Genomic DNA, 26897 nt, shown 5'->3' with positions numbered 1-26897 from the left:
TTGAGGCAGTTCTTGAAATGGCAGTTCTTGAGCCCAGCATGTTTGACTACTGCAGAACAGGAAAGGGCATGTCCAATTAGGAGGAAACTGGCAATCTTTCCCAAGCCCCGGGCCTTCCTTAGGAGACCCACTCTAAGGTTGTCCTTCCTGTAGCATCCTTACCTTGGAAAACTCAAGCCCAGTTTTTTTTTTTTTTTTTTTTACAAACTTTTTATATTTATTTTTACAAAATAAGACTTATAGATGGTTGCTCTTTGGTTTCTGTTAGAGCAATTTCCTAATATAACATACCAAAGAAGACGTTTTTCTTTGCTACCAACCCCATATTATAATCAACCAACATTTCCTGTGATATCTGTAAGGGTAAGTGTAGTAGTGCAAATGACAGAGACCAGATTTTAAACCTATGCTCATTGATGACATGCTGGGTGAGATGTCTCTAACGCCCACAGAAGTGATTTCCCCCAGACCAGGTAAAGCTGGAAGGATGGAGGATAGTGTGGATCAACTCCATCTCATTTTATGGGTGAGGATGCCAAAGCCTGCAATAAGGAATGGCATGCCCAGTGGCTTCTGATTTACTAACATGGTCATGAATATTGGTGCAGAACTTGGCTTGGAAGCTTCTATGTTGCCCCAGAGGAGGTCAGTTACCGCGAGGAGCAGGTTTGTTTGGGTGTGTTGGCTCTTATTTTAAAAATATACTCTTTGATTCTTTGTCTCACATTTTCTCAGGCTTGAGGAAGTTCTTCAAAATGTTTTCTGCTTGTGGAAAGGAACGTGAAAATGGATGGTACGAGGGAGGAGAGAAGGGAAAGAAAAAAAAGGAAGAAAGTTGACCTCCTGTCCTCCCCGGACTTCTCTGTTCTGCACTTTACCTGCTCTGCTTTCTCCATGGCTCCATTCCCAGACCAGCTCGCTCCATCTCCCACCGCCATGAAGGCCAGCTGACAGGGGTTTGCGTTTTGAAAACCCTCGAGCGCCCGCCCGAGCTGGGCATGCTCAAACGCCCAGGACTGGGTTTTTTTTTTTTTTTTTTTTTCGGTTTCCAACTTTGGCAGCTCTCCCACCCGCACCCCAAGGGGCAGGTCCGCACACATCCCTGGGTGTGAGTAAACGGGAAGAAATTATCACACTCTCGAGGAGGAAGCCAGGTAGGGGAATTCCCCGAGAGGTTTGGGGCTCCGGGGGCGCTTCCCAGGGGCGCTTCCCAGGGGCGCGCGCGCGGGTGGCCGGCCCTCGCGGACGGTGCGGCGCCGGGGTCCGCGGGCGCGCGCGCCCATCCGAGGGGGCGAGGTCCGAGGGCTCGCGCGCGGGCGCGCGCTCTGGGAGTGGTCGCGGGGCGGCGGGCGGGGCAGGCAGGGGCGGGGACGCGGCGGCGCGCGGACGCCTAGCCGAGCTGGGCTCCTTAGAGGCTGCAGCGCGGCCACCAGCAGGAGGCCGCTGGCAGCTGTTCCCGGAGCCTAGGAACCTGGGCTTAGGGGGCGCCTCGGGAGGCGAGGAGTAGAGCCTGGCTGTAGAAAGCAGCTGCGCGGAGCTGCTCGCCCTTCGGCAGAGAGCGCTGCCCTCGCTCAGTTTCGGAAGGAGGTAGGGGTGGCGTGGCCGGCGTCAGGAGGAATTCGAACGCCTGCATCCAGAAAGAAAGAATTCACCTGTGTTTCGAGGCAGCGCGCCGGACTTGGAGGGAGCGGCAGCCAGCTTTCGCTCCTGGCACAATGGGCTGTACGCTGAGCGCCGAGGACAAGGCGGCGGTGGAGCGGAGTAAGATGATCGACCGGAACCTCCGCGAGGATGGCGAGAAGGCGGCGCGCGAGGTCAAGCTGCTGCTGCTCGGTAAGAGCGGCCGGGCCGGGTTGGGCGCCTGGTGGGCCTGGAACCCGGGGGTCGGGCGGCGGAGCCGGGCGCGGCTGTGCTGGGCTCTTTGGCGTCGGGAAACCGGGAGGGGACGTGCCAAAGCGGCGGGGGGCGCATCGTGTAGCGTCCGAGGATGGTTTCGGAGCGCGAGCTTGTGCGGCGCAGAGCTGAGGCGGGGGCCCCCCTCCTCGGTCCCCTTCTCTTTGCTCCCTTGCCCGCGGAGAACTCGCCGGCGGCGCGGCAAGACTTCACTCGCGTGCCTGGTGTGAATTTCACCAGGAGCCCAGGAGCGGTTCGCGAGGAAGCCCCCTTCTTTTAAGTTAGCTCAGCTTTATGAAAATGAAAGGGCATTGGCGAAAAAGAAATAAAAGCACCCGCCGCGCTAAAACCCTGCGTACAGGGCATCGTATCGCGGTTGTGGTTTCCTCGAGGATGTCAGGAGTGCCACGTTTTGTGAATCAGTGCACCTTTTGTGGGGCCTCCTTAGGGTTGAATTGTGTCTTTCTGGTGAACTTCTATGGCGACTCAGTAAGTGTTAAAGGCGCACTGATTGCATTTACCTTGCGTAGGGGAAGTAGGCTATGCTTGGATTTTTTTAATACTGTGGGGACATGGGAACCACCGAAGTTGGGTAACATTGGCTTCAGTAAAACCGATGTGAAAGGCGTGAGTGGGTCACACGGGACAGCAGGATTCTTCTCTGCTGCCAGGGCTTCTGATGAATGGGATCTGCCAGGTCGGCGCAAGGCTTTTATTTGTTCTTAGTATTGTTCTGGTGGCGAGACGCTCTGCTTTTCCAGTTTGAAGGAAGGGAACGTGAAAAGAGTAATCCAGGATTTTGATTGAGGGATACATTCGGAAAATATTCACAGTTTAAGATTTTCGATGTGTAAGTTAGGATTTTCTTTTGTTTGCCCGCCCACCCCACCCCCCCGCAAACGCACCACACCACCCTACCTATAGGTAGTGAAGTAGGTGAAAGATTTCTCAGAATCTTTATTTGCACTCCAGAGACTGCTTTTCTTTTTGTAACCGTTATAATAAAATAAATACTATTGCACAAGCCTATTTTCAGTAAGCTTCTGTTTCATTGGTTTAATGACTGCAGGAAAAATGGGGTTTTTTTTTTCCTCCATTACTAGTAGGCTTAGAAGCTGCAAACTTAGCATGACTAAAAGTAATAATGATCTGAGTCATTCTACAAGTAAACTGTGAAATAACTTTGCATTTTAGAGACCTGGTGGTTTTTCCGCCCCTCCCCCTACCCAGAGTAAATCTTCCTCAGTTCACACTGTTTCCCTAAGTTTTTACATTAATAAGAAATTGTCTTTTGAGGAAGTCAATATATTTTTAGTATCTTGAACACAGAAGGGACATACCTTGGTATGGAAACATATAGGTGCTCCTCTTTCAAATGGAATGTACTTGAGACGAAAATGGAAAAAGGATTGAAAAGTTCTCTTTCCAGCAGTTTGTGCACTCCTGCTCTGATGTATTATTTCCGTGTATTGTGTGATGCTCAGTTTGAGCCAGCCATCCACCATGTTTGTTTAAAGCATTGAAAAATGGGTCCTCTGGTATGGTTCTATGCTTTAAGTAGATGTCTATTAGAAATGGACAAGGATAAGGGTTCAAGGAGTTGATCTCATATTCAGAAGAGATCAGTATTTGTCAAATTTAGCACTGTTGGCATTTTGGATGAAATTATCTCTTTGTTGTGCAAGCTGTGTTGTGCCTTATAGGAAACCTAGCAGAATCTTTGGCTTCCAAATAATGTCTCAGGTAACTCCCAAACATCCCCTAGGGGCAAGTTTAATCTCAGCTGAGAGTAGCTCTTCTAGACTGAAAAATATATACTGAATATGTAGGGTAGAACCTGAATTTGGATCTGTACCATGAACTGTAGTAAGAGCTCTGAGAGAGGTGTAACAGAGTTACCATTTTCAGAAGAAATTAAGGAGTTTTGTTTCTTCATATCAGTAACATTAGAAAGCTTTCAAAATGGCTTAAAATCTTTAGGTAGCTAAATTTTTTCAGCTCTCTTTTCTAGCTTTAGTCTTGTGCTGTTCCCACACCTTTTCTCTGTAGAAATCCCATCACAGGATCATATTATTGGCCCAGCATTCCTCCTCCTCTGTCTTACTCCCATGCTACCCTCTACCCTTTTGCCCAGAGTTCCAACATTCTAGTTTCTTTAAACAGAATGTTGGCTTATTCTTGGAATGTTTGAAAAAATATTTCTTTTTCCTAGTTTGACTTTAGCAGTGAAGTGTTGACCTTTGGTTCTTTTGGGGATTTTTTTTTTTTTTTTTTTTTTTTTTTAGTTCTTAGTGTGTAAAGAGCTCAATTAAATCATTCCATGTAAAATGCAGCAACTGAATCATCTAGAAATATAAAATGGTTTCTAGGTAACCTATAACCAATGTCAATTCCATTTACATCAGGTTTTCTTTCTCTTTATTTTTTTTTCTCATCAAATGATTTTTTTTTATTTAAGGCATAAAGCACCTAAGGTACCTTTAAGATGGTGTAGTAAATAGTCTGTTATATTTCATTTTTTATTAAGGCAAGAGTTATCATTTTAGACATCGTGGTTGAGAGATTCAGGTATAAGACACACATAAGTAAAAAGTTTTTGGTACTGGATGTCTATGTTATTGGGAACAAATGTATATATTTTAACTCAAAGGTATTTCACTATCCTTATTAGGAGCAGTGAATTAGGCCTTACAAAACAGAGGACCTAGTCTAATTGACCTAAAGACAGTTGGGTCAGGGTTTAAGTGGTTCAACCTTTTAGATTTAGCTTTCAGGCTTTAGTATTAGAGTAGTAATCCTAAAGAAAAAAACTTATTTTGATAGTGAAAATTTTCTTTTCATTATATGTGACTGTCTCAAGGGAAAATGTTATTGTTATATCTTTGAGGATGTTACAACTTACTATCTTTTTAAGGGTATATCATTAGACCTGTTTCAGTGAGACTATATTGTACATATGGGTACTTATTACATATTTTATGATAATTTTCAATGATATATGAGGCTAGAGAATATGCCAATAAAATTTTTACGAATTGTTTTTAAATTATTTGATTCTGAAACTTTGAGCTGTTATTCTCCCTCACTCCACCCATTATCCTTCCCTCCACCGGAGTCATCCCCACAAACAAACAAATACAAATCCACACGTTTTATCTCCTTCTTTAACTTCTTAAAGTGAGGTGAGGAACTGGATCTCTTTTACTTGGTGAATATTTTTCGATTCCTACCACCCACGAGCTATTTGAGAAACTATACCATTCATCACTTTGCTTTCTTTAAACTTTTCCCGTGACTCCTCTAGTTGAGAAATTATGGCATTGCAGAACTTTGGATTTTGCATTGCTTTAGCTGTTTCCTTAGAGTTGGCTCAGGATCTTAGATGTCAGAAAGTTCCTTGAGTGAGTGAGTGGATCTGGTATTTCAACAGAGGTTGAGTCTCTCTTTCTCCCCCACCTGCTTTGTATTAGCAGTTACTATGATAGAAGCCACAGGTGGTGTTGATGTATGTTTTGAAAGTGCTGATATTTCTGTATCTTCTCTTTTTCATTCTCATTTTTTCTAGTTCAGGTTCTGCTCTGCCTCTGGCAGCCCAGTTGCAGTAGACTTTCCTGCATTTGCCCTGCATTCACCTCTAGCCTGCAGTAGGTATCACGCTAACTCCTTGTCCAGAAAACCATTCTTGACTTCTCCTTTGCCTGTAGAATAAAGGCTTTCTTGTAGACCTGGCTTCCCTCTGTCCTCTCACTCTTTTCCTCAGGGCGCCATTCTTCTCCAAACAGGAATGCTTGGCATATAGTAGAGCATATTTGCACTCTGGCTTCCAGCGTGATTTCGCTTTACGCCCTGTCCGCTTCCCAAACTATTGTGAAACTTCAGGAAGAGGATCTTTGTAAGTTGTCCTGACAACCCTTTTATTTTGTCAAGCCCATATTTAGTTCTTAATTATGTTAATATCTTGTGTAGGACTAGGATTCACTTAGAATATAAACCTTATACTTTGCCAGTTTTAGTATTGATGGGAATGTAAACAGAAAGGAAACAGTAAAAGTAAATGACAACCAAATAAGTGCATGATATCTAAAAGCAGGTTGATTGGCTCAGTAAATTTTTTTTTTAATAAGAACTTTTCACAGTCGTAATATTTATTTGACATGTTAGGTAAAATAAATGACAATGGATATCTGAGGAGAGTCATTTATGTCCTTATAGTGTAGTATTATTCCTTAAAATAATTTTTTTTTATTAAGCCTAGGTCTCATTTTTTATTCTTTATTTTTGGACTCAGCTATAAAGAACATGAAATTAATTTATCAATGATAGTAAATCAGTTCAGTTCAGTCATTCAGTACTGTCTGACTCTGCGGCTGCATGGACTGCAGCATGCCAGGCCTCTCTGTCCATCACCAACTCCTGGAGCCTCCTCAAACTCACGTCCATCAAGTCGGCAATACCATCCAACCATCTCATCCTCTGTTCTTTCCTTCTCCTCCTGCCCTCAGTCTTTCTCAGCAACAGGGTCTTTTCAGATGAGTCAGTTCTTTGCATCAGGTGGCCAAAGTATTGGAGCCTCAGCATCAGTCCTTCCAATTAATATTCAGGACTGATTTCCTTTAGCATTGACTGGTTGGATCTCCATGCAGTCCAAGGGGCTCTTCAAGAGTCTTTTCCAACACCACAGTTCAAAAGCATCAATTCTTTGGCCCTCAGCTCTCTTCAGAGTTCAGCTCTCAGATCCATACATGACTACTGGAAAAACCATAGTTTTGACTAGACGGACCTTTGTTGACAAAGTAATGTCTCTGCTTTTTAATATGCTGTCTAGGTTGGTCATAGCTTTGCTCCCAAGGATCAAGCATCTTTTAATTTCATGGCTGCAGTCACCATCTGCAATGATTTTGAAGCCCCCCAAAATAAAGTTTGTCACTGTTTTCATTGTTTTCCCATCTTTTTGCCATGAAGTGATGGGACTGGATGCTGTGATCTTAGTTTTCTGAATGTTGACTTTTAAGCCAACTATTTCACTCTCCTCTTTCACTTTTTATCATGAGGCTGTTTAGTTCCTCTTTGCTTTCTGCCATAAGGGTGGAGTTATCTGCATATCTGAAGTTATTGATATTTCTCCCAGCAGACTTGATTCCAGCTTGTGCTTCATCCAGCCTGGCATTTCGCATGATGTACTCTGAATATAAGTTAAATAAGCAGGGTGACAGTATACAGCCTTGACACACTCCTCTCCCTATTTGGAACCAGTCTGTTGTTCCATGTCCAGTTCTAACTTACTTCTTGACCTGCATACTGATTTCTCAGGAGGCAGGTCAGGTCATCTGGTACTCCCATCTCTTGAAGAATTTTTTACAGTTTGTTGTGATCCACATAGTCAAAGGCTTTGGCATAGTCGATAAAGCAGTAGATGTTTTTCTGGAACTCTCTTGCTTTTTTGATGATCCAACGCATGTTGGCAATTTGATCTCTGGTTCCTCTGCCTTTTCTAAATCCAGCTTGAACATCTTGACATTCACAGTTCACATACTGTTGAAGCCTAGCTTGAAGAATTTTGAGGATTAGTTTGCTAGCGTGTGAGATGAGTGCAATTATGCAGTAGTTTGAACATTCTTTTGCATTGCCTTTCTTTGGGATTGGAATGAAAACTAACCTTTTCCAGTCCTGTGGCCACTGCTGAATTTTCCAAATTTGCTGGCATATTGAGTGTAACACTTTCACAGCATCATCTTATAGGATTTGAAATAGCTTAATTGGAATTTCATCGCCTCCACTAGCTTTGTTCGTAGACTAAGGCTCATTTGTCTTCACATTCTAGGATGTCTGGCTGTAGGATGTCTGGCTGTAGGTGAGTGATCACACCATTGTGGTTATCTGGGTCTTGAAGATCTTTTTTGTATAGTTCTGTGTATTCTTGCCACCTCTTTTTAATCTCTTCTGCTTCTGTTAGGTCCATACCATCTCTGTCCTTTATTGTGCCACCTTTGCATGAAATGTTCCCTTGGTAGCTCTAATTTTCTTGAAGAGATCTCTATAGTCTTTTGTTCTATATTCTATTGTTCTGTATTGTTTTATATATTGTTGTATATATTTATATATTGTATTGTATAATACAATATATATTGTATTATATATCGTTCTATATTCTATTCTATATTCTTTTCTATCGAGTAGTCTATATTCTATTGTTTTTCTCTGTTTCTTTGCATTGATCACTGAGAAAGTCTTTCTTATCTCTCCTTGCTATTCTTTGGAACTCTGCATTCAAATATGATACCTATGTTATAGGATGTGGTGGAAGATGTTATTTAAACCTTGAAAAGAGTGCTATGATTTTTAAGACAATTGAGTGTCCAATAACAGTCTTAATTTGTATTTTGTTATGCACTTCTCTCTACCTTGGAAAATTCAGTATACCACAAATTTACATGGGAGAACCTGATGTATTTGTCATATTTCTAAGTCATGTATTTTTTGGTCACATGTTCTGGCTTGTAGTGACCCAATGTCTGACATCCTAGAGTGTGACACTGGTGAAACTGGATCCCAGATCACATTTGAGTTGAATAAGCTAAAGTCAACTGCACCTGATTTTGTAATGCTTAGGCTGCATTCTGTTATAATTTGTTAAATACTAATTAAAAACTTTAACAGAAGTGGGACTAAAAATCCTAACAGAAATGGGACAAAGATAATTTTAAAATGAACATTCATTACCATAAACTTAGTGGCTTAAAACAATGCACAGTTTATTACCTTTTCATTTCTGTAGGTCAGAGCCTTATAACAAACTCAAATCAAGATGATGTTGGGGCTGCTTTTGTTTCGGAGGTTGTAGAAGAGAATCCAACCTCTGTCTGGCGACTACCTGCTTTCATTGGCTCATGGCCTCTGCTTCGTCTACAAAGCCAGCAGTGGCTAGTGGAGTCTTTGTCATGGAGCATCACTCTCTTGTCTACCGCCTTCACCCATAAGGACCTTTGTGATCACTTTGGGCCCGCCCAAATAGTCCAGGATAGCAGACTTATCTCAAGCTGAGTCTTGAATCACATCTGCAAAGTTCCGTGCTTTGTAGGATAACATGCTCATAGATTCTAGGGACTGGGGACATGGGCATCTTTGGGGACTGTTATTCTGTCTCCTATGATCTGCCCTCTGGCTCCCAAAGATTCATGTCCATCCCACGTGCAAAAAGCAGTTGTTGTTGCTCTTCAGCCACCAAGTCGTGTCCGACTCTGCACCCTCGTGAACCGCAACACGCCAGGCCTTAGTGTCCCCCGCTGTCTCCCGGCGTTTGCTCAAACTTATGTCCACTGATTTGGTGATGCCATACAACCCCCTTATCCTCGGTCGCCCCCTTCTCCTCCTGCCCTCAATATTTCCCAGCATGAAGGAAGGTCTTTTCCAATGAGTCGGCTCTTCACATCAGGTAACTAAACTATTGGAGCTTCAGCTTCAGCATCAGTCCTTCCAGTGACTATTCAGGTTTGCTTTCCCTTAGGATTGACTGGTTTGATCTCTTTAAAGTCTCCGCCCCTTATGGCATGAACTCAACACCCGAAATCTCATCCAGATCTCAGACTCTACTTCTGGTATGGGTGAGAATCTTCATATAATTCATACTGGAACCAAATTTCTTTTCATCTGTGAACCTGTGAAAATAGAAAACACTCTGCTCCCAGAATATAGTAAGAATGCATAGCCTATGAAACAGGCATCAGTTCAGTTCAGTCACTCAGTCGTGTCCAGCTCTTTGCAACCCCGTCGACTACAGCACGGCAGGCTTCCCTGTCCATCACCAACTCCCAGAGCTAGCTCAAGCTCATGTCCATCGAGTAGGTGATGCCATCCAACTATCTCATCCTCCGTCCCCTTCTCCTGCCCTCAATCTCTTCTAGCATCAGGGTCTTTTCCAGTGTGTCAGTTCTTCACATCAGGTGGCCAAAGTATTGGAGCTTCAACTTTAACATCAGTCCTTCCAATGAATATTCAGGACTGATTTCCTTTAGGATTGACTGGTTTGATCTCTGCGGTCCAAGGGACTCTCAAGTCTTCTCCAGCACCACGGTTCAAAAGTATCAGGATACCAGTAATAGTCATTCTCATTCAAAAAGGGATAAAGTGGAAAGAAAAAGTACTGCGTATTCGGTCCCATACACTTTGCAAACTACTTTAGGTCCAAGGCCTATGAACACTCTTGGTGACTCTGCTTCACTTTCTGGCCTCTGGACTCCATCCTTCAGTTTTCATCCTTTCTTTTCAAGGAAAGGTAGCACCGTTTTATCAGCCTGTTTCTTGTCTGTATGATGGTGATCTGACAGCATTCTTTGATTTTGTACTTTTTTCCTCTCCCATTTTCCTATAACCAGTAAGAAAAAAACAGGTTGCACCTTCAACAGTTTGCTTGCCAATCTTCTTGTCTAAATATCCAAGTTTATAGTTCACAAGTTCTGCTTTCCACATAACTGCAGAACATAATTCACTTACGCTTTGCCATGAAATAACAAGGATTCCCTTTCCTCTAGTTTCTAATAATATGTTCCTCCTTTTCATCCAAATCCTCAGCAGCAGCACATGTTAAGTTCACCTGTTTATTGACAGTCTGTTTGTGATGGTATTTAGTTTTCTCTACCATCTTCCTTACTTTCTTCTGAGTCTCACCAAGGGAGCCATTAATATCTGTGTTTTTAAAAGCATGTCCAAGGCAAATCTTGGCTTTTTGCATCCTGCTTCTCAAAAATTTTTCAGCTTCTACCCATTGCTTAATTCTAAAGCCATTTCCACATTTTTAGTATTTGTTGTGGCAACGCTCTACTTCCAGATACCCTCACTTATATCTCATGTTTAACTTTAGGGATGCATAATGTTGGTAATTTTGTAACCTTTGGCCCCTTGTAATTTACTTAACTGTTAGGGTAACAGTGAAACCACCAGTTTCTGGTGCTTCATATTGAACTTGCAATATTTCACTTGGGATGTAGTGTGAATGAGTAAGACTTCCTTTGTTTGCCTCCTCTTCAGTGAAGTTTTCCCCGACCATTTAGTCTAAATTAGTCTTCTTTCCTCTCCCTTCCAAGTTACACCATTTGGAAATCATCTTGTCCTTTTACTTTTGTGTTTGTTGCATCTCTACACGCGGATTGGTTTCATCAGGGCACGAACCCTGTATGGCTTATCACCTGGTGAGGTGACACATATTAGTCCCTTCATAAGAGTTAATTAAATGAGTAACTAGTTAAATGATTCATTTTGAGTAGTAGTTTTTTAAAGGGAAAAAGTCAATATATTATCCTTGTGCTTTGGGTAAATTAGTGAATTTTGGCCCATTGTGTCCCTATTTATGTTTAACAGCTTGCTAGTTAAGAGTAACTAGAACTTACTATGTTATTTCTAATAGAGTTCTAAAAAAATAACATAGAGGACCAAATTCCTGTTACATGATCAGAAAAATATTTTGACTCTTGGTAAGTGGTGGAGTGAAATGTGATTTTTTTATTTGTGTATTCTGAATACATTTTTTTAACTTTTTATTTTATATTGGAATATAACTAATTTACAATGTGATAGTCTCAGGTGGACAGCACAGGGACTCAGCCATACATGTGCATGTATCTGTTCTCCCCCAGAGTCCCCTCACATCCAGGCTGCCCTGTAACATGGAGCAGAGTTCCCTGTGCTGCACAGTAGGTCCTTGTTGGAAATACCTTGTTTTTAACAGGACTGTTATGTTGCTACTTCACATACTGTTGAATGCTTTGTTTGGAATGCTCTCTTGAAACGCATACAGTCACGCAACAAGACATTACATACACTCTCACAACCGAATCTGCCTCCAGGATGATGCGACTGTGGGTAACTGGCTCGCAGGAGCCAGCAGTGTGTTCTTCATGTCTTGTTGGTCTTCGTCTGGTGAGGATTGTCATTGGTGGCATTTGTTAAGTGTGGTCCATATTTTTGGTATTTTTTCTTAGGTTTGCTAAATCCTTAGGAGAATTTACAGTCTACTTAGGGAAAGAAAATGTATATATAAAAATAATGCCTCACAATGGAAAATGGGGGAGAAGGTAGAAGAGACCCCGGCAGAGGGGACTGCTTTGTTGATCTTGTGAGGTGAGGGTGGATGTGGCATGCACCTCAGAAATCCAGTGGTTACAAATCTGCCCGTCGCCTTCATGTAGTTCTGAGGGGCTTTTGGATTCTGCCAGCTGTAAGCTTGGTATTGTGCCTGAGTCTACCATCTAGAAGGGACTTTGCCATCTGTAGTTTACTTTTCTTACTTTTTCCAGGTATAAGGACTTTTATTCCTCCAAGGGTTTTTTGTTGTTGTTCTGTAGGAGGACTCTCCACTTGGGAAAGGTGGTTGACCCAGAACTTGGGCAGTAAAATGCTTTCTTTAAGACCTTGGGCAAGTTACCCAGTTCTGCAAGCCTCAGTTTCCTATAAATTCCAGACGATAAGTATTGCTATCCTACAGGGCTGAGAGACAACGTGTATCTACAGCACTTGGAGCAGTTGTTCATGGCACACACAGCTTGGTAAGTATTGATATAAGCTGTTAGTATAAATACTTCAGAGACTCCTTGGAGTCAGCCCTCCCTCCCTGCCTCCTTGCAGTTTGATCCATTTATGGTCACAAATATTAAATCTTTTTGTTGGCTCTTATTAGCAAAGGGTGTGTACATAGCTGAAGAAGTATAAAATCAGTCGTAATTACTAGTTTCCGATCCCACCTCAGCTTCCTCTGGGACTTGGGTTTCTGTTAACAGATTCCCCATTGGGAATAGACCAGCTAAATACCTGTGCTAGGTTAAGAATTCTGTAGAGAGTGAATTTTGAGTAAATAGAAAACTTTAAAAATGATTTAGAGGTAGTTTTCTCTCCAGTTTATTACCCATTCGTAGAATAAATGCAGCAGTTTCCTGCAAACTTTCCTTTTATCTTTCTTAAAAATAAAAAATAGCTGTTAATATAAATTATGAAACATAATTTGAATTGACTCAAATGAATATGCCGTTTATCACGGAAGTTTATGCTTATTTACTACAAATTTTAGAACTTTTCTGCAACTTCCTGTATTGCTAACTCAAATAGATTCCTAATAAAACTCTAGAATTAAAATGAATTTACTTTTAAGAGAGAAGCAGCATCTCTTGAAAAGTGGTCATAACCTTGAAATAAAAACAATGAAGCATTGAATTTATTACAGTACTTAAACACATTTTAATACTTTTTCAAAGGAGTCCCTTAAGACTTAACCTTGAATTACCTGGAATTGTTCTGTTTACCGTGCCTATTTAACCTATTTAAGGTTTCTACCAGGTTTTTTTTTTATCCTGGTAATATACTTATCTAATCTACAATATATTTTTTCTTGTTTGGGCACATGCCTTTAATTTATTTAAGAAGCATGGAACCTGTAAGTAAACCATACTTAAGATCAATATAATGTAGTAGGAGAAGAAAACTGCCTTCTGATTAGTAGTGTTGAAGTTAATCTTTTGAAGAATAACATATTTCTATGCAATTTAAAAATTTGATCCACTGAGTTTTTACAAACTGAGCACATCAGTGTCCCTAACAACCAGATCAAGGCATACCTTCCAGAGATGTGTGGTGACAGTACAAGTTGGCGATGTTGGTCAGTGGAGTTGCTGGAAATCATGAGATGGTGCTCCCCCAACTCAAGGCCAGTGCTCTGCACTGGCTTCAACTCCTTCAGGTTTATTTCTCGTTTACCTAACATGGTGTTCCAAAACTGGAGGCATCATCTCTCCTCCACTCACTAAACCACTTTCTTCTTCTTCCTGTTTCCTTCTTCTTAGTTCCTGTCACCACCAATCCATCACTTTATTTCTCACACCTAATTAGTCAAAATGATCATTGACTTTATTTTCTAAGTACTTATTTTCCTGCCTTACCTTTTTTTACTATCCAGCAACCTTGAATTTGAATATTTATGGCTCCTTTCATTCCTGTGCTCTTTTTATTTTTTGCTTCCCTCAACCCTTCGCTTATGTGGTTTCTGCTTAGGTTGAGAGGTGTGTGTGTGTGTGTGTGTGCGTGCGCGTGCCCAGTGGGGAGGGTCTGAGAGGGGTGTGTGTGTGTGTGAGAGCCCAGTGGGGAGGGTCTGAGAGGGGGGTGTGTGTGAGAGCCCAGTGGAGAGGGTCTGAGAGGGGTGTGTGTGTGTGTGAGCCCAGTGGGGAGGGTCTGAGAGGGGGGTGTGTGTGTGTGTGTGAGCCCAGTGGGGAGGGTCTGAGAGGGGGGTGTGTGTGAGAGCCCAGTGGAGAGGGTCTGAGAGGGGTGTGTGTGTGTGAGAGCCCAGTGGGGAGGGTCTGAGAGGGGTGTGTGTGTGTGTGTGTGAGCCCAGTGGGGAGGGTCTGAGAGGGGTGTGTGTGTGTGAGAGCCCTGTGGGGAGGGTCTGAGAGGGGTGTGTGTGTGTGAGAGCCCAGTGGGGAGGGTCTGAGAGGGGTGTGTGTGTGTGAGAGCCCAGTGGGGAGGGTCTGAGAGGGGTGTGTGTGTGTGTGTGAGCCCAGTGGGGAGGGTCTGAGAGGGGTGTGTGTGTGTGTGTGTGAGCCCAGTGGGGAGGGTCTGAGAGGGGTGTGTGTGTGTGAGAGCCCAGTGGGGAGGGTCCTCATCACTTCCACTGCGCCTGTGACCTGGCAGACAGCTTGTCTCCTGTCTGCCGGCACCCACTGCCGCAGTGGGGGTGTCCGTGCTGTCCATCGTGTCTCATTTTAATCACAGCCGGGACCATCTGCCTCCCTGCCGTGGCCCTCCTCCGTCTCCAGTGGCGCTGGGGCCCCCTGCTCACCCCTTTCCAGACAGCCCTTTGCTGCAGAGCAGAATGTGGGAGCCAGGCCGTGAGCGCCCTGAGAGCTCTGCCTCTCCAGTCACCTCAAGCATGTGGAAGGTTCTGTGGGGCGGTGGTGCCAAGGTGCTGGAGGGAGACGAACTTGCGTGTTCTCTCTGCAGAATCGCACCACCAGGCTGCCTGGATGCGTTGCTGCCTTAGGCGACTCTTCTCCCAGGATCCCGGATAGGCCCCCCTGCCTCTAGCAGTCTCTTCTCTGACACCCCATGCGCGCCTGAAAGGCGGGCTCAACGACCAGCGTAGAGATGACCCCGTGCCTCGCTTGTCCGCACGAGCCTTCTGCAGTTGCTCCCGGACCACTGAGCGCCTGGTGGCGGCCAGGGTTGCAGTCTCTGCCGTGTGATAACCTGGAAAGTAGGCCATGTGCATTCACCCATTTCTGGCTTGATGACGCTAACGAACCCTTTCCTGCCTCTTTCCCGTTATTCATGTAAATATGAAAGAGAAAAAAACCACGAAAATTTTAAAATATTTCTCACATCACATTCTCTATTGTCCTTTACATTCCTGCTCTGAAGTTGGTTTTTTCCACTACTGTCCTAATTGTGAGTTCTTGCTGCTCCATATGTGCTCACCTTTATTTTCCTAAAGCAGCTCTTCTTAAACACAAAAAGATAAGTTGGAATCTTTTAAAACACAGGTTCTAATTCAGTAGGTCTGGGATGGGATCTGAGTTTTCTGCATTTCTCACAAGCTCAGAGGGGATCCCTTGGCTGCTGATCCACAGCCCAGGCCATACTTGGAGAAGCAAATTCCTTGAGTAGGTGATCCTCCTGGATTGTTTCCATTTACCCATTTGTACACATTTTGCAAGACTTTCCCTATCTTTGCCACCTTCTTGAAGCCTCCCATAACCTCCTCAGTAAAGTATTTAAAACAGCACTTTGCTCAAAGTAAGCACTCGTTATGTTTTATGCATTCACATATATGTACATGCATGTATAATGCTTGTTGTTGTTTTATTGCTAAGTCATGTCTGACTCTTTTGCAATCCCATGGACTGTAGCCCACTAGGCTCCTCTTTCCATGGGATTTCCCAGGCACGAATACTGGATTGGGTTGCTGTTTCCTTCGTCAGGGAGTCTTTCCGACCCAGGGATCGAACCCACGTCTCTTGTGTCTCCTGCATTGGCAGTTGAATTCTTTATCTATGAGCCACTAAGGAAGTCCTGTATAATTCTTACCACTTACCATTTTATTGTCAACTTTTAATGTTAATCTGGAATCTTGTTTTAGTAGTGCATTTTGAAAAAAACTGCTTGATACTGTCTTGCATGGAAGCATGCACTTCCTGGAAAGTGATCAAAAACTATAATTAGTGATAATGAATCTTCTGTGTGTTTAGCAAGAATTTTTACAGTGGATTTCTTCTTTTGATCATATAATTGTTCAGGTCAGGTTGAATGTGACCTTATAATTCTTTATGAACATTTTCATCTGGTAAAGTTCATGATGAAATTCCTTTGTTAGAAGTAAATAAAAGATGGTTATAAAGTCTGAGGAAGTTTATAGCCATTGCCACTTTTATAACCTCAGCTTTCCTAATCTATATGCACATACAACACATTTTCCCCTGCCCTTAAAGGGAGTTCTGGTCTTAGAAAACTTATCTGTCACATTAATGTTTACTGATATGCACTTACAAAATGTGATTAAATATAGTATAAATGTTCAATGACTTCTGTTTTCATTATAGCATCATTAGCTGACTGGGCTTACTTTAAGTTAGCTATGACATCTGGTTCTTATGAAACATATGTAAATTCATTCAACGAATATTTATAGAATGCCAACCCTATGGCCTGCATTTAGGTATCTGGGAATGGAAAAATCTTTGGGAAGCTGGTATTAATTAAAGTAGAGAAAGCATTCTTTAAGCATTTTACCATTAGATAAGACCAATATGGTTATTTTTGGCTTGTTACAAGTTTAAGTATTAAAAACTGGGTTCTGGGTTTCTTCCACTCTGACATTTGTGTTACCCTTTGTAGTAGATCATTTTAACTTTGCTCTGGATGATTGCATTTTATACATCAAGTTGAATTTTACTGCTTTTTGCCAAAAAAAGTTGTGTTTTTTTTTTTACTGCTTTTTGCCAAAAAAGTTTTTGTTCAAAAACTTTCGGAGCAGAAAATATGTAATGAGCTTCACAGTAACTTATACTGTGCACTTGGCATTTCAGAACTAATTTCCAGAAAAGCTGTCAGTCTCCAGATGTAGCCCATTGTGGTTCTCGCAGTCACATCCAAAGTAACTGAGGCTCTAATCTAAGAAGTAAGCAGTATGTAAAGAATGAGTCTGAAAAATATGAAACTCTTAACAGACTCTTCATAGTGGCTGGCTTTTGACAGTCAGTCACTAGGACTTAAGCTTTGTGATTCATAGACTTGTGTAGAGTTTGAATTACGTTTGGGTGTGTGTGGATGTTTTTGTTCATTAGTGGACAAATGCTATTTTAAAAAACAAAAATATTAGAAAATTCAAACATCAGAATGAGTCTGTCAGGTATGCAGTTTATTTTTTCTGAATAAACATAGCCATGAGGAATTTCTAGAATGGATTCCTATACATGGGGGAATAAGTTGAGAGTTGAACTTTGTTATTTTAAGGATCATAATATTCTAATAAAATAATTTGGCATGATGATTTTGTCTGGATTCTGAAAGTTAAGATCGTGTGTATTTGTTAGTCACTCAGTTGTGTCCAACTTTTCGTGACCCCATTGACTATAGCCCTCCAGGCTCCTCCGTCCATGGAATTCTCCAGGCAAGAATACTGGAGTGGATTGCCATTTCCTTCTCCAGGGGAATCTTCCCAATCCAGAATTTGAACACAGGTCTCCTGCATTGCAGGTAGACTCTTTACCAGCTGAGCCACCAGGGAAGACATCTAAGTTAAGAAAATCTAAGTTAAGATTAGGTGTTTAGATTTTATGATATTTCTAACTATTAAATATTATGTGGGTAAGTTTGCAATCAAGATAATTGGCTTATTTGATAGAACATTTCAAGTGCAATATAGGGGTGTAATTATTTGTCATGTGTTACCCATATAGATAAGATATAGATAAGATTGAAGATAAGTTGGTTTTTAATTGTGTATAGGTATCATTTACATTTGCTGTGATTTAAAGCTTTAGTTTACTATAATTAAGTTTCTAAAACTTGATGTGTGGCCTTAAGTTGAAGCATTTAGCCAGAGCATTTGTGTTATTAGTCTTTTGAATACATTTCTTCTATTAATAATGGATTATATGATATAGATCCATGGTAGTTTCATACTTTAATGCAGTCTACTATTACAGCTTCAGTAAAGAGACTTCATAAAAGACATTCTTCAGCTTTCTTGGGCATAACATATTCACAAAGTTTTTTCTTCCTTTCTAGCTCTCTTATTTCTCTTAATTTTATATCTCAATCTCTTAAATGTAAACTGGCATCTGTGATGATAGATACAGTAAATATCTGACATGATAAGTGTGTGAAGAACATTTCTGTTGTTAGGTGGGGCTCTTTATTGGCTAGGAAAAGATATTCCTCAAGCCGGCTCTGGCAAAGAGGGCATCATTATTACGAGAGGCTCAGAGGAAGCCCAAGGCTGAAACTCTTGAAAATGGCCGGTGGGGAATCAGGGCTGGTGCCTTTGGTTCTGGCTTGTACGGCATTCCTCCATGATTTCCGTCCAGCCTCTGGTTTCCGCATTCCATGAACTTAAAGTTCACCTTGCACCGCTCATAGCCTCAAACCCTGAATTAGTTTTCTAAAATTAGACAGATCTGATCTGCCTGTCACAACGTTTACCCCAAGCTCTGGAGTTATAGGTCTTTGTTAGGTGAAGATCGGGCCTCCTGTTGGTCCAGTGCTCACTCTTTTCTGGTCCAGGCAGCTGTGGTCTGAGAGGAGTGCAGAGTCACTGAGCCTGCTTCTCAGTAAAGCCAAGAAGAGGGCTGTCAGACTGTTTAAAAAATATATGACATTGCTCTGAATCCTTTATATATATCCAGTATAAGAAAATAATTTATTTTTTGCATTTCAGACAAACAAAATAGCTTTCTGTTAAACTTTTCTATCAGTCCTATTCATTGTCTCCAATGTTCTGAGCTGTTCGGTCTTGAGATTGATACAATTCAGTTCAGTGCTCAGTGGTGTCAGACTCTGCGACCCCATGAACTGCAGCACGCCAGGCCTCCCTGTCCTGCACCATCTCTCAGAACTTGCTCTTCCCTTGTGGCTCAGCTGGTAAAGAATCCTCCTGCAGTCTGGGAGACCTGGGTTCGATCCCTGGGTTGGGAAGATCCCCTGGAGAAGGAAAAGGCTACCCACTCCAGTATTGTGGCCTGGAGAATTCCATGGACTGTATAGTCCCTGGGGTCTCAAAGAGTCAGACAGGACTGAGCCACTTTTGCTTTCAGCCTTCTTTATGGTTTAGAATTGTTTAAACTGTTAGGCCATGTAACTATGACTTGATATTTTTATATTCACTTAGTTATATGTGCCTTCAGGACACACAGCTTAAGAACTTTTAAGAGAAGTAGAGAAGACTTTCTTAAACAAGAAAAAGGGTTGCAAACTGTAGTAGGCAAGATTGATCAATTCATTCATAGTAACATTGATGACATATGCACTCTAAACAGAGTGGGGGGAAAACATAGCATACGTTTCATGGGAGTGCAAATTAAAATGAGACGCCATTTCACACTTACTGGAATCAGACAACACCAAATATTGATCTGGACAACTTTCATACACTGTTGGTGGAAGCATCAGGGCAGAACCATTTGGGGTAATGTTTTGTCCATATCTAGTAAAGATATATGTCCCTCACACCAGGGAATCCCACTCCTAGGTTTGGACTCCAGAGAAAGTGTTAACACTTAACACCAAGAAAAATATTTCCTGCAATATTGTTAGTAGTAAAAGCAAAATTTGGAAATACTAGAATTATTCATATTCAGGAATAAATGAGCAGGAATAAATAAATAAGAGTATTATTAAAAATGAAGTACTATAAACAACTCTACTAATGAAATACTCAAGGAGAAAGTGGGTATATGATAAATCGCAGTGACAATGTTAAGTTACCTATGCAGTTTGTAAATGATATGCTCTATGGCCTCTCAGGGCTTCCCTGGTGGCTCAGATGGTAAAGAATCCACCTGCAATGTGGGAGACCTGGGTTCGATCCCTGGGTTGGGAAGATCCCCTGGAGAATGGAACGGCTACCCACTCCAGTATTCTGGCCGGGAGGCTTCTGTGGACTGTGTAAGTCCTTGGAGTTGCAAAGAGTCGGACACAACTGAGCAACTTTCTCTTCTATGGCACAATCAAGTAAAGTTAAACAAAATCTTAAGAACTGTACCATATGTTTATAGGTACAAATGTATATAACAGAAGTATAAAGAAATGCGTGGAGAAGATAAACATCAAATTCAAAGTGCCGGTGATTCCTGAGAAGAGAGAGGGAATGAATGAGGGACGGCTATCCAGGGTGCTACAGTGCTTTATTTCTCAAGCGGTGTGCTGGATACACCACACAGGTGTTGATTCTCTTATTTTCCAGATATTTCTGTTTGACTGAAATATTACATAAGAACACAGAAATATTGTTACTCTTGGCTAATTCTTGTCAGTTTTGGCATCCTCTTTTTTTGTGTGTGTGTTTTCACATCTGTTACTTCCCAAGCCTTGTTTGCTAATAATTTCCATTGTCTTGTTCATCATCCATTTTTTTTTCCATTTTCCTGTTAAGTTGAACTGTAATTTTTTCTTGCCAGGACTTCCTACATACACACTTTCTGCCCTTCATTCTAAATTAATGCTTCTGAGTGACAGCCTTGATCTTAGCAGTAGCTACTCAGAAGTATGTAATAGTTGTGATTACTTACAGAATATTCCTTTTGTAATCAAGAACCTCTGTGGTTTGGCGTCTGCCCTGCCTTTCCATGTTTCCCATGATGATCCCTTGTCTCTCTCTGCACACTGTACATGCTTCCCCATAGATACCCTTCCTCATACTGTTCCTCTTTCTAGGAACACCCTTCCATCCTTCCCGATTTCCAGTCCTGCCCATGTATGTTCATGAGCAGAGAGAGTTTGGAACAGCTTTCGTCCAAATTGAATAATATCTGGATCCTTAATAAAGAGAAAACAATTCTTAAAGATTCCTAATACTGTTTTAAATGTATTGCAATATCACTTAATTATATACAGTTGTGCAAACATGTAATTAGGTTTTAAAAAGTCATACATTTCTTACTCCTAATCAGCTAGAAACCCAAAAAAATTACAAACAAAACTACATATATAATTCCCATTAACGTTTATTCTGTGCTGGTAGTGCTATGAGTCAGGTGTACAATGCCTTTGCTTTTGGCATGCCTGTACTACTAGGCAAAATGCCCCAATTCTCCTCCCCTTTCTCTAATTGAGTTATTCAACCCCTCATTCCTATGGTCTCACTATCATTGGAATAAATGCCCATTGAGGCATCATCTGTGATAACATGAATCATAAGGCTCAGTACTATACCCACCAAGTAACCTGAATTTGTATGTGGGGGAAACAAGGTATGTTTGGAGGTAAATGCAGATTCACTAATAAATATTAAATTGACTACCATAGCAGATGCCACACACATCAAACATGGATCTTACTCTCAGGAGTTTCAATTCACTTGCTCAGTCGTGTCCAACTCTTTGCAACCCCATGGCCTGCAACATGCCAGGCTTCCCTGTCCATCACCAACTCCCAGACCTTGCTGAAACTCATGTCCATTGAGTCGATAATGGCATCCACCCATCTCATCCTCTGTTGCCTGCTTCTCTTCCTGCTTTTGATCTTTCCCATCATCAAGGTCTTTTCCAGTGACTCGGTTCTTCACATCAGGTGGCCAGAGTATTGGAGCTTCAGCTTCATCATTCCTTCCAGTAAATATTCAGTACTGATTTGCTTTAGGATTGACTTGTTTGATCTCTTTGCATCCGAGGGATTCTCCAATAGTTTTCCCCAACACCACAGTTCAAAAGCATCAAAACTTAAGGAGTTTAGTGGTAACATAAAGCAAAAGGAAGCATTACAGGAGGGATAAATGCTGGAGGTGGTATTTGAACATGTACAAGGAGGAACCAGGATTTCAAATTCGGAGCTGTTCCCTATTCAGTCTTTAAGCTATTAAAGGATACAAGCAAAAAAAAAAAAAAAAATCAGGTCGATGCGTTTCATTTTGAATTGATTTCTCTAGTTTCGTATTTATTTTCTTCATTCTTCTTCCATTGCTGCTGCTGCTGCTGCTAAGTCGCTTCAATCATGTCCAACTCTGTGCAACCCCATAGACGGCAGCCCACCAGGCTCCCCTGTCCACAGGATTCTCCAGGCAAGAATACTGGAGTGGGTTGCCGTTTCCTTCTCCCATTGGAAGGTTTAAGAGTATCTAAAATTTAAATCTTTCACAGAAACTTTTTTTTTTACATGAAAGATACTTCCATTGCCTCTCTTCTTTTTCACAGACCTATTCCCTTCAGTTTTCTAAAACTAAGGAAGGTGATGATATGTCATGTTACAAAGTAGGAAATGGAGGCGTAGACTCGTATGTAATTTGCCCAAGGATATACAGCTGCTGAGTGGCCAGGCTGGGTCTTTATATACATCTCTTGATCAAATTCCAGGTTCTTAACCGTCTTGGTATACTGCCTATCAGTACTTTCTTAAGCTTAAATCTGAAGTAATCTACTTTTCTGTTGTTTCATGTAGGGTTTTTTTTTTTTTTTTGCATTTGTGAAATTAAAGGGTGTATTAGGGTGAAAGGGCCGGGTACAGAATAGACATTTCCTAAATATTGGTTGAATAAATTAACAGTTGTGTCTTATGTGGAAAGAGCAATAATTTAAAACACCTATATTAACTGATATGCATAATGAGATGTTTTAGCTAGATGTTTTTTGAAGGGAATACTGAATGATACATGTACATTAAAATAGTTCAATGTTAGATTTGAGAAATAAACTTCAGAATCTAGTCTGAGGTTAGTGTAGATTTAGTACCATGTAGTACCATGTCTTCCATCTTCAGATCTAGGGCTGAAGTATTTAAAATGAGACATGAAATTTATTGTTTAAAAAACAGTAAAATTGAATATCCTGAATCTTTGAAGAAAGAGTTAATTATACTTACTACACTATATTTGGCCCTCAGTGTGGCTCAGACGGTAAAGCGTCTGCCTGCAGTGCGGGAGACCCAGGTTCGATTCCTGGGTTGGGAAGATCCCCTGGAGAAGGAAATGGCAACCCACTCCAGTACTCTTGCCTGGAAAATCCCATGGATGAAGGAGCCTGGTAGGCTACAGTCCATGGGGTCGCAACGAGTCGAACACAACTGAACGACTTCACTTTACACTATATTTACCATTGGAAAAAATTAAGGACTATTGGATTTTAAAACAACTGTTTTCTATATCAGTGACTTTTCCATTAGCCAAGGTAACTAAAATACTACATTTCAAAGATAATGCCACAGTGTAAAAATAACCCTCTCAATGACAAACTGATAATGATGGAAACTGAGGGCAGATTAAATTAATCAAGCTTGTCAGGTCTAATATACACTTCAACAAGAATCAAAATATTTACTTTAACTTTGAATTCTTTTTTCTTTGGCATAGGCATAACAACACAGTTTTATATATTCGTTTTAAGGGTTTGGTTATAAAATATGTCGTAAAATTGGTAAGCATAATTAATGCTTATATTTTTCTAACTTTGTAAGTATATTTAAACACTGGTATGTCTAATTATCGAATTGGAATTAAAACATTTCCATTTCTACAGGCTAATAAGGAATATATTGGGGGTGTTTTTGCTCTGATTCACTATAGGAAAAAAGTGAGATTAGTAAGTCAGAGATTAGTAAGTTATCCTGTTAATAAGATAGGATGCTTATTCCTTCAAGGATGCTTCTTCCTTCAAGAATGCTAAAATACTGTAAATATATAAAGAAGTGTTTCTGGTGAACTTATTTGCGGGGTCATATTAATTGTCTGAAATATGGTCATTGATACCTTACTCAGTTCAGTTCAGTTGCTCAGTCCTGTCCAACTCTTTGCGACCCCATGAACTGCAGCACTTCCTGTCCGTCACCAACTCCCATAGTTCACCCAAACTCATTTCCATTGAGTCGGTGAAGCCATCCAACCATCTCATCCTCTGTCGTCCCCTTCTCCTCCTGCCCTCAATCTTTCCCAACATCAGGGTCTTTTCCAATATGTCAGCTCTCCGCATCAAGTGGCCAAAGTATTGGTTTCAGCTTCAACATCAGTCCTTCAATGAACACCCAGGACTGATCTGCTTTAGGATGGACTGGCTGGATCTCTTTGCAGTCCAAGGGACTCTCAAGAGTCTTCAACACCACAGTTCAAAAGCATCAATTCTTCTGTGTTCAGCTTTCTTTATAGTCCAACTCTCACATCCATACATGACCACTGGAAAAACCATAACCTTGACTAGATGGACCTTTGTTGGCAAGGTAATGTCTCTGCTTTTTAATATGCTATCTAGGTTGGTCATAACTTTCCTTCCAAGGAGTAAGCGTCTTTTAATTTCATGGCTGCAGTCACCATCTGCAGTGATTTTGGAACCCCCCAAAATAAAGTCAGCCACTGTTTCCATTGTTTTCCCATCTATTTGCCATGAAGTGATGGGACTGGATGCCATGTTCTTAGTTTTCTGAGTGTTGAGCTTTAAGCCAACTTTTTCACTCTCCTCTTTTCACTTTCACCAAGAGGCTCTTTAGTTCTTCTTCACTTTCTGCCATAAGGGTGGTGTTGTCTGCATATCTGAGGTTATTGATATTTCTCCTGGCAATCTTGATTCCAGCTTGTGCTTCTTCCAGTCCAGCATTTCTTATGATGTACTCTGCATAGAGGTTAAATAAGCAGGGTGACAGTATACAGCCTTGATGTACTCCTTTTCCTATTTGGAACCAGTCTGTTGTTCCATGTCCAGTTCTAACTGTTGCTTCCTGACCTGGGTATAGGTTTCTCAAGAGGCAGGTCAGGTGGTCTGGTATTCCCATCTCTTTCAGAATTTTCCAGTTTATTGTGATCCACACAGTTGAAGGTTTTGGCATAGTGAATAAAGCAGAATAGATGTTTTTCTGGAACTCTCTTGCTTTTTCGATGATCTAGCGGATGTTGGCAAGTTGATCACTGGTTCCTCTGCCTTTTTCTTAAAACCACCTTGAACATCTGGAAATTCACAGTTCACGTATTGCTGAAGCCTGGCTTAGAGAGTTTTAAGCATTACTTTACTAGCATGTGAGATGAGTGCAGTTGTGCGGTAGTTTGGGCATTCTTTGGGATTGTCTTTCTTTGGGATTGGAATGAAAACTGACCTTTTCCAGTCTTGTGGCCACTGCTGAGTTTTCCAAATTTGCTGGCATATTGAGTGCAGCACATTCACAGGATCATGTTTACTCAGTAACCATCAAAAAAGAGATACATCCTTTGTTTCATGGTTGAGAAGATGAAAAAAATTTTAATGCACTGAAAATAGTACTTATTTTTCCTTTGCATTTAGAAGTTTGTCTAGTTTTCTTACTCTTAATCTTCTGTGACTTCTATTTTGTTTCCTTTAGTGTAATCCCTAGAAATATTTCAAAGAGCCAGTTACCAAAGTCTCTTTGGTAATCAGGTTTATAATACTGAACTGATTTTTAAGAAAAAATGGAGAGGTGCACCTTTATTTTAATTGTTATTTTTATGGCTCTAATGACTTGCGTTTAGTTGAGTTCTGGGTTGTAAATGTTTTGTTAAGGTTATACTTTAAAGCCTGTTTGTGACCATGATTAATTTTGTATTTGGTGCAATTATGGTAAACTAGGATTGCACTCAGTGCACAGGGATTTAAGAAATAAAGCCTTAACCTTCCCTAGATTCTTAAAGAGTTTGTCCTGGAAAGAGTGGCAGGGATGGCTAAAAAAAATCTGGTTCTGTGAACTCTTGTTTACATTAATTTCCAGACTGAATATATATGAGCTTTCAGTTTTTTAGGTGAGTACTTCTTAGATAAACAAGCTTGTACCATAATTATTTTCCTTTACCAGAGTAACTTTCTTTAGGTTCATGGTTGACAACACATTTCAATTATAAAATTTTGAAGGTTGTTTTCTTTATTATAATAAAGCAAATGATTGGTACATTTTATATTTATGAGAAAACTATAAAGTATCTCTTGAAAATGGTGTTTTCTGAAAGTTGGAAGAACTTAGAAAGATTTCAATTATTGTAACTAGAACTTTGGCTTCCGGAATAGCTTTCCAGGCCGTGTTCCAAAATTATATGTGGAGTCTAATTGTGAAAGACTTGGACTTATTTATTAGGTTACAGGTATAACATTTTTAAAGTAGATTATTATTATAAAATATTGTGTCATCTTTAATTAGATATACTGCTACAAAAGAAATACCTATTATATATTATCAGGAAAATTAAATAATATGCTGGTTATTCTTTAGTTTGTCTTAGCCTGCGTTTGAATTCATTTTTAAGAGCATTGTCTATAAATGTATTTCTAACTAAAGTGCAGAGATTTTTAAAAACTCCTGACTCAGTGGGATTATACAACTTTTGTTTTATTGAGCTTTTCTTAGTAAAAGGAAAAGTTTAATGTTTTTAATAGAATCTCATTAACTTGAATAAGGACAAATATTTCTGAGAGTTGATATTAAACGAATACATGGATTGTTTTCTGTTTTTAATATTTTAATCATAATTGAATTGCTTTTTCCTGCATAAAAAAGGAAATAAAATTTTCTTTGGTTGTATTGTAAATTTCAGATAATTCCTAATTCTATATTTCTATCAGATAATACATGTACAATGCGTAAGAATGTTTTTTTGTGATATACCAGATCTTTAAGAGTTAGACTTCATTGATTTCAGAATGTATTTTTTGGTGTGTTGTTTTTGTTCTGAAATCAAATGATTTTGTCAAGGTTAAACAAAAACTCGTATGTGCTTACCTTCCTTAAATATATTTTATGTAGTCTAGTTTTCAAGACTTTGCACTCTTAGTCATTAAGGTGTCAAAGTCAGCGAGTAGGCTGGTGTCTTTATTATTAAAGATCAGTGATTATAATTG

The 26897-nt window shown here is 40.7% G+C and overlaps 1 protein-coding gene across 1 annotated transcript in view; it reads left to right on the top strand.

The window, feature by feature from the left end:
* The first annotated feature begins 1138 nt into the window (after positions 1–1138).
* The window catches only part of GNAI1 (G protein subunit alpha i1), a 107564-nt gene continuing 81805 nt past the window's right edge, over positions 1139–26897 (top strand). Inside the window, exons 1-2 of the mRNA XM_065939773.1 lie at positions 1139–1154; positions 1669–1833. Of these exons, the coding sequence (XP_065795845.1) occupies positions 1716–1833 (118 nt within the window). The 5' untranslated portion in view covers positions 1139–1154; positions 1669–1715. The remainder of the gene's footprint in view (positions 1155–1668; positions 1834–26897) is intronic.

This window comes from Muntiacus reevesi, chromosome 6 (genome assembly GCF_963930625.1).
Source record: "Muntiacus reevesi chromosome 6, mMunRee1.1, whole genome shotgun sequence".
Taxonomy (NCBI): domain Eukaryota; kingdom Metazoa; phylum Chordata; class Mammalia; order Artiodactyla; family Cervidae; genus Muntiacus; species Muntiacus reevesi.
The sequence above is the reverse complement of the archived record's forward strand: the minus strand, read 5'-3'. Positions and strand labels throughout refer to the sequence as shown.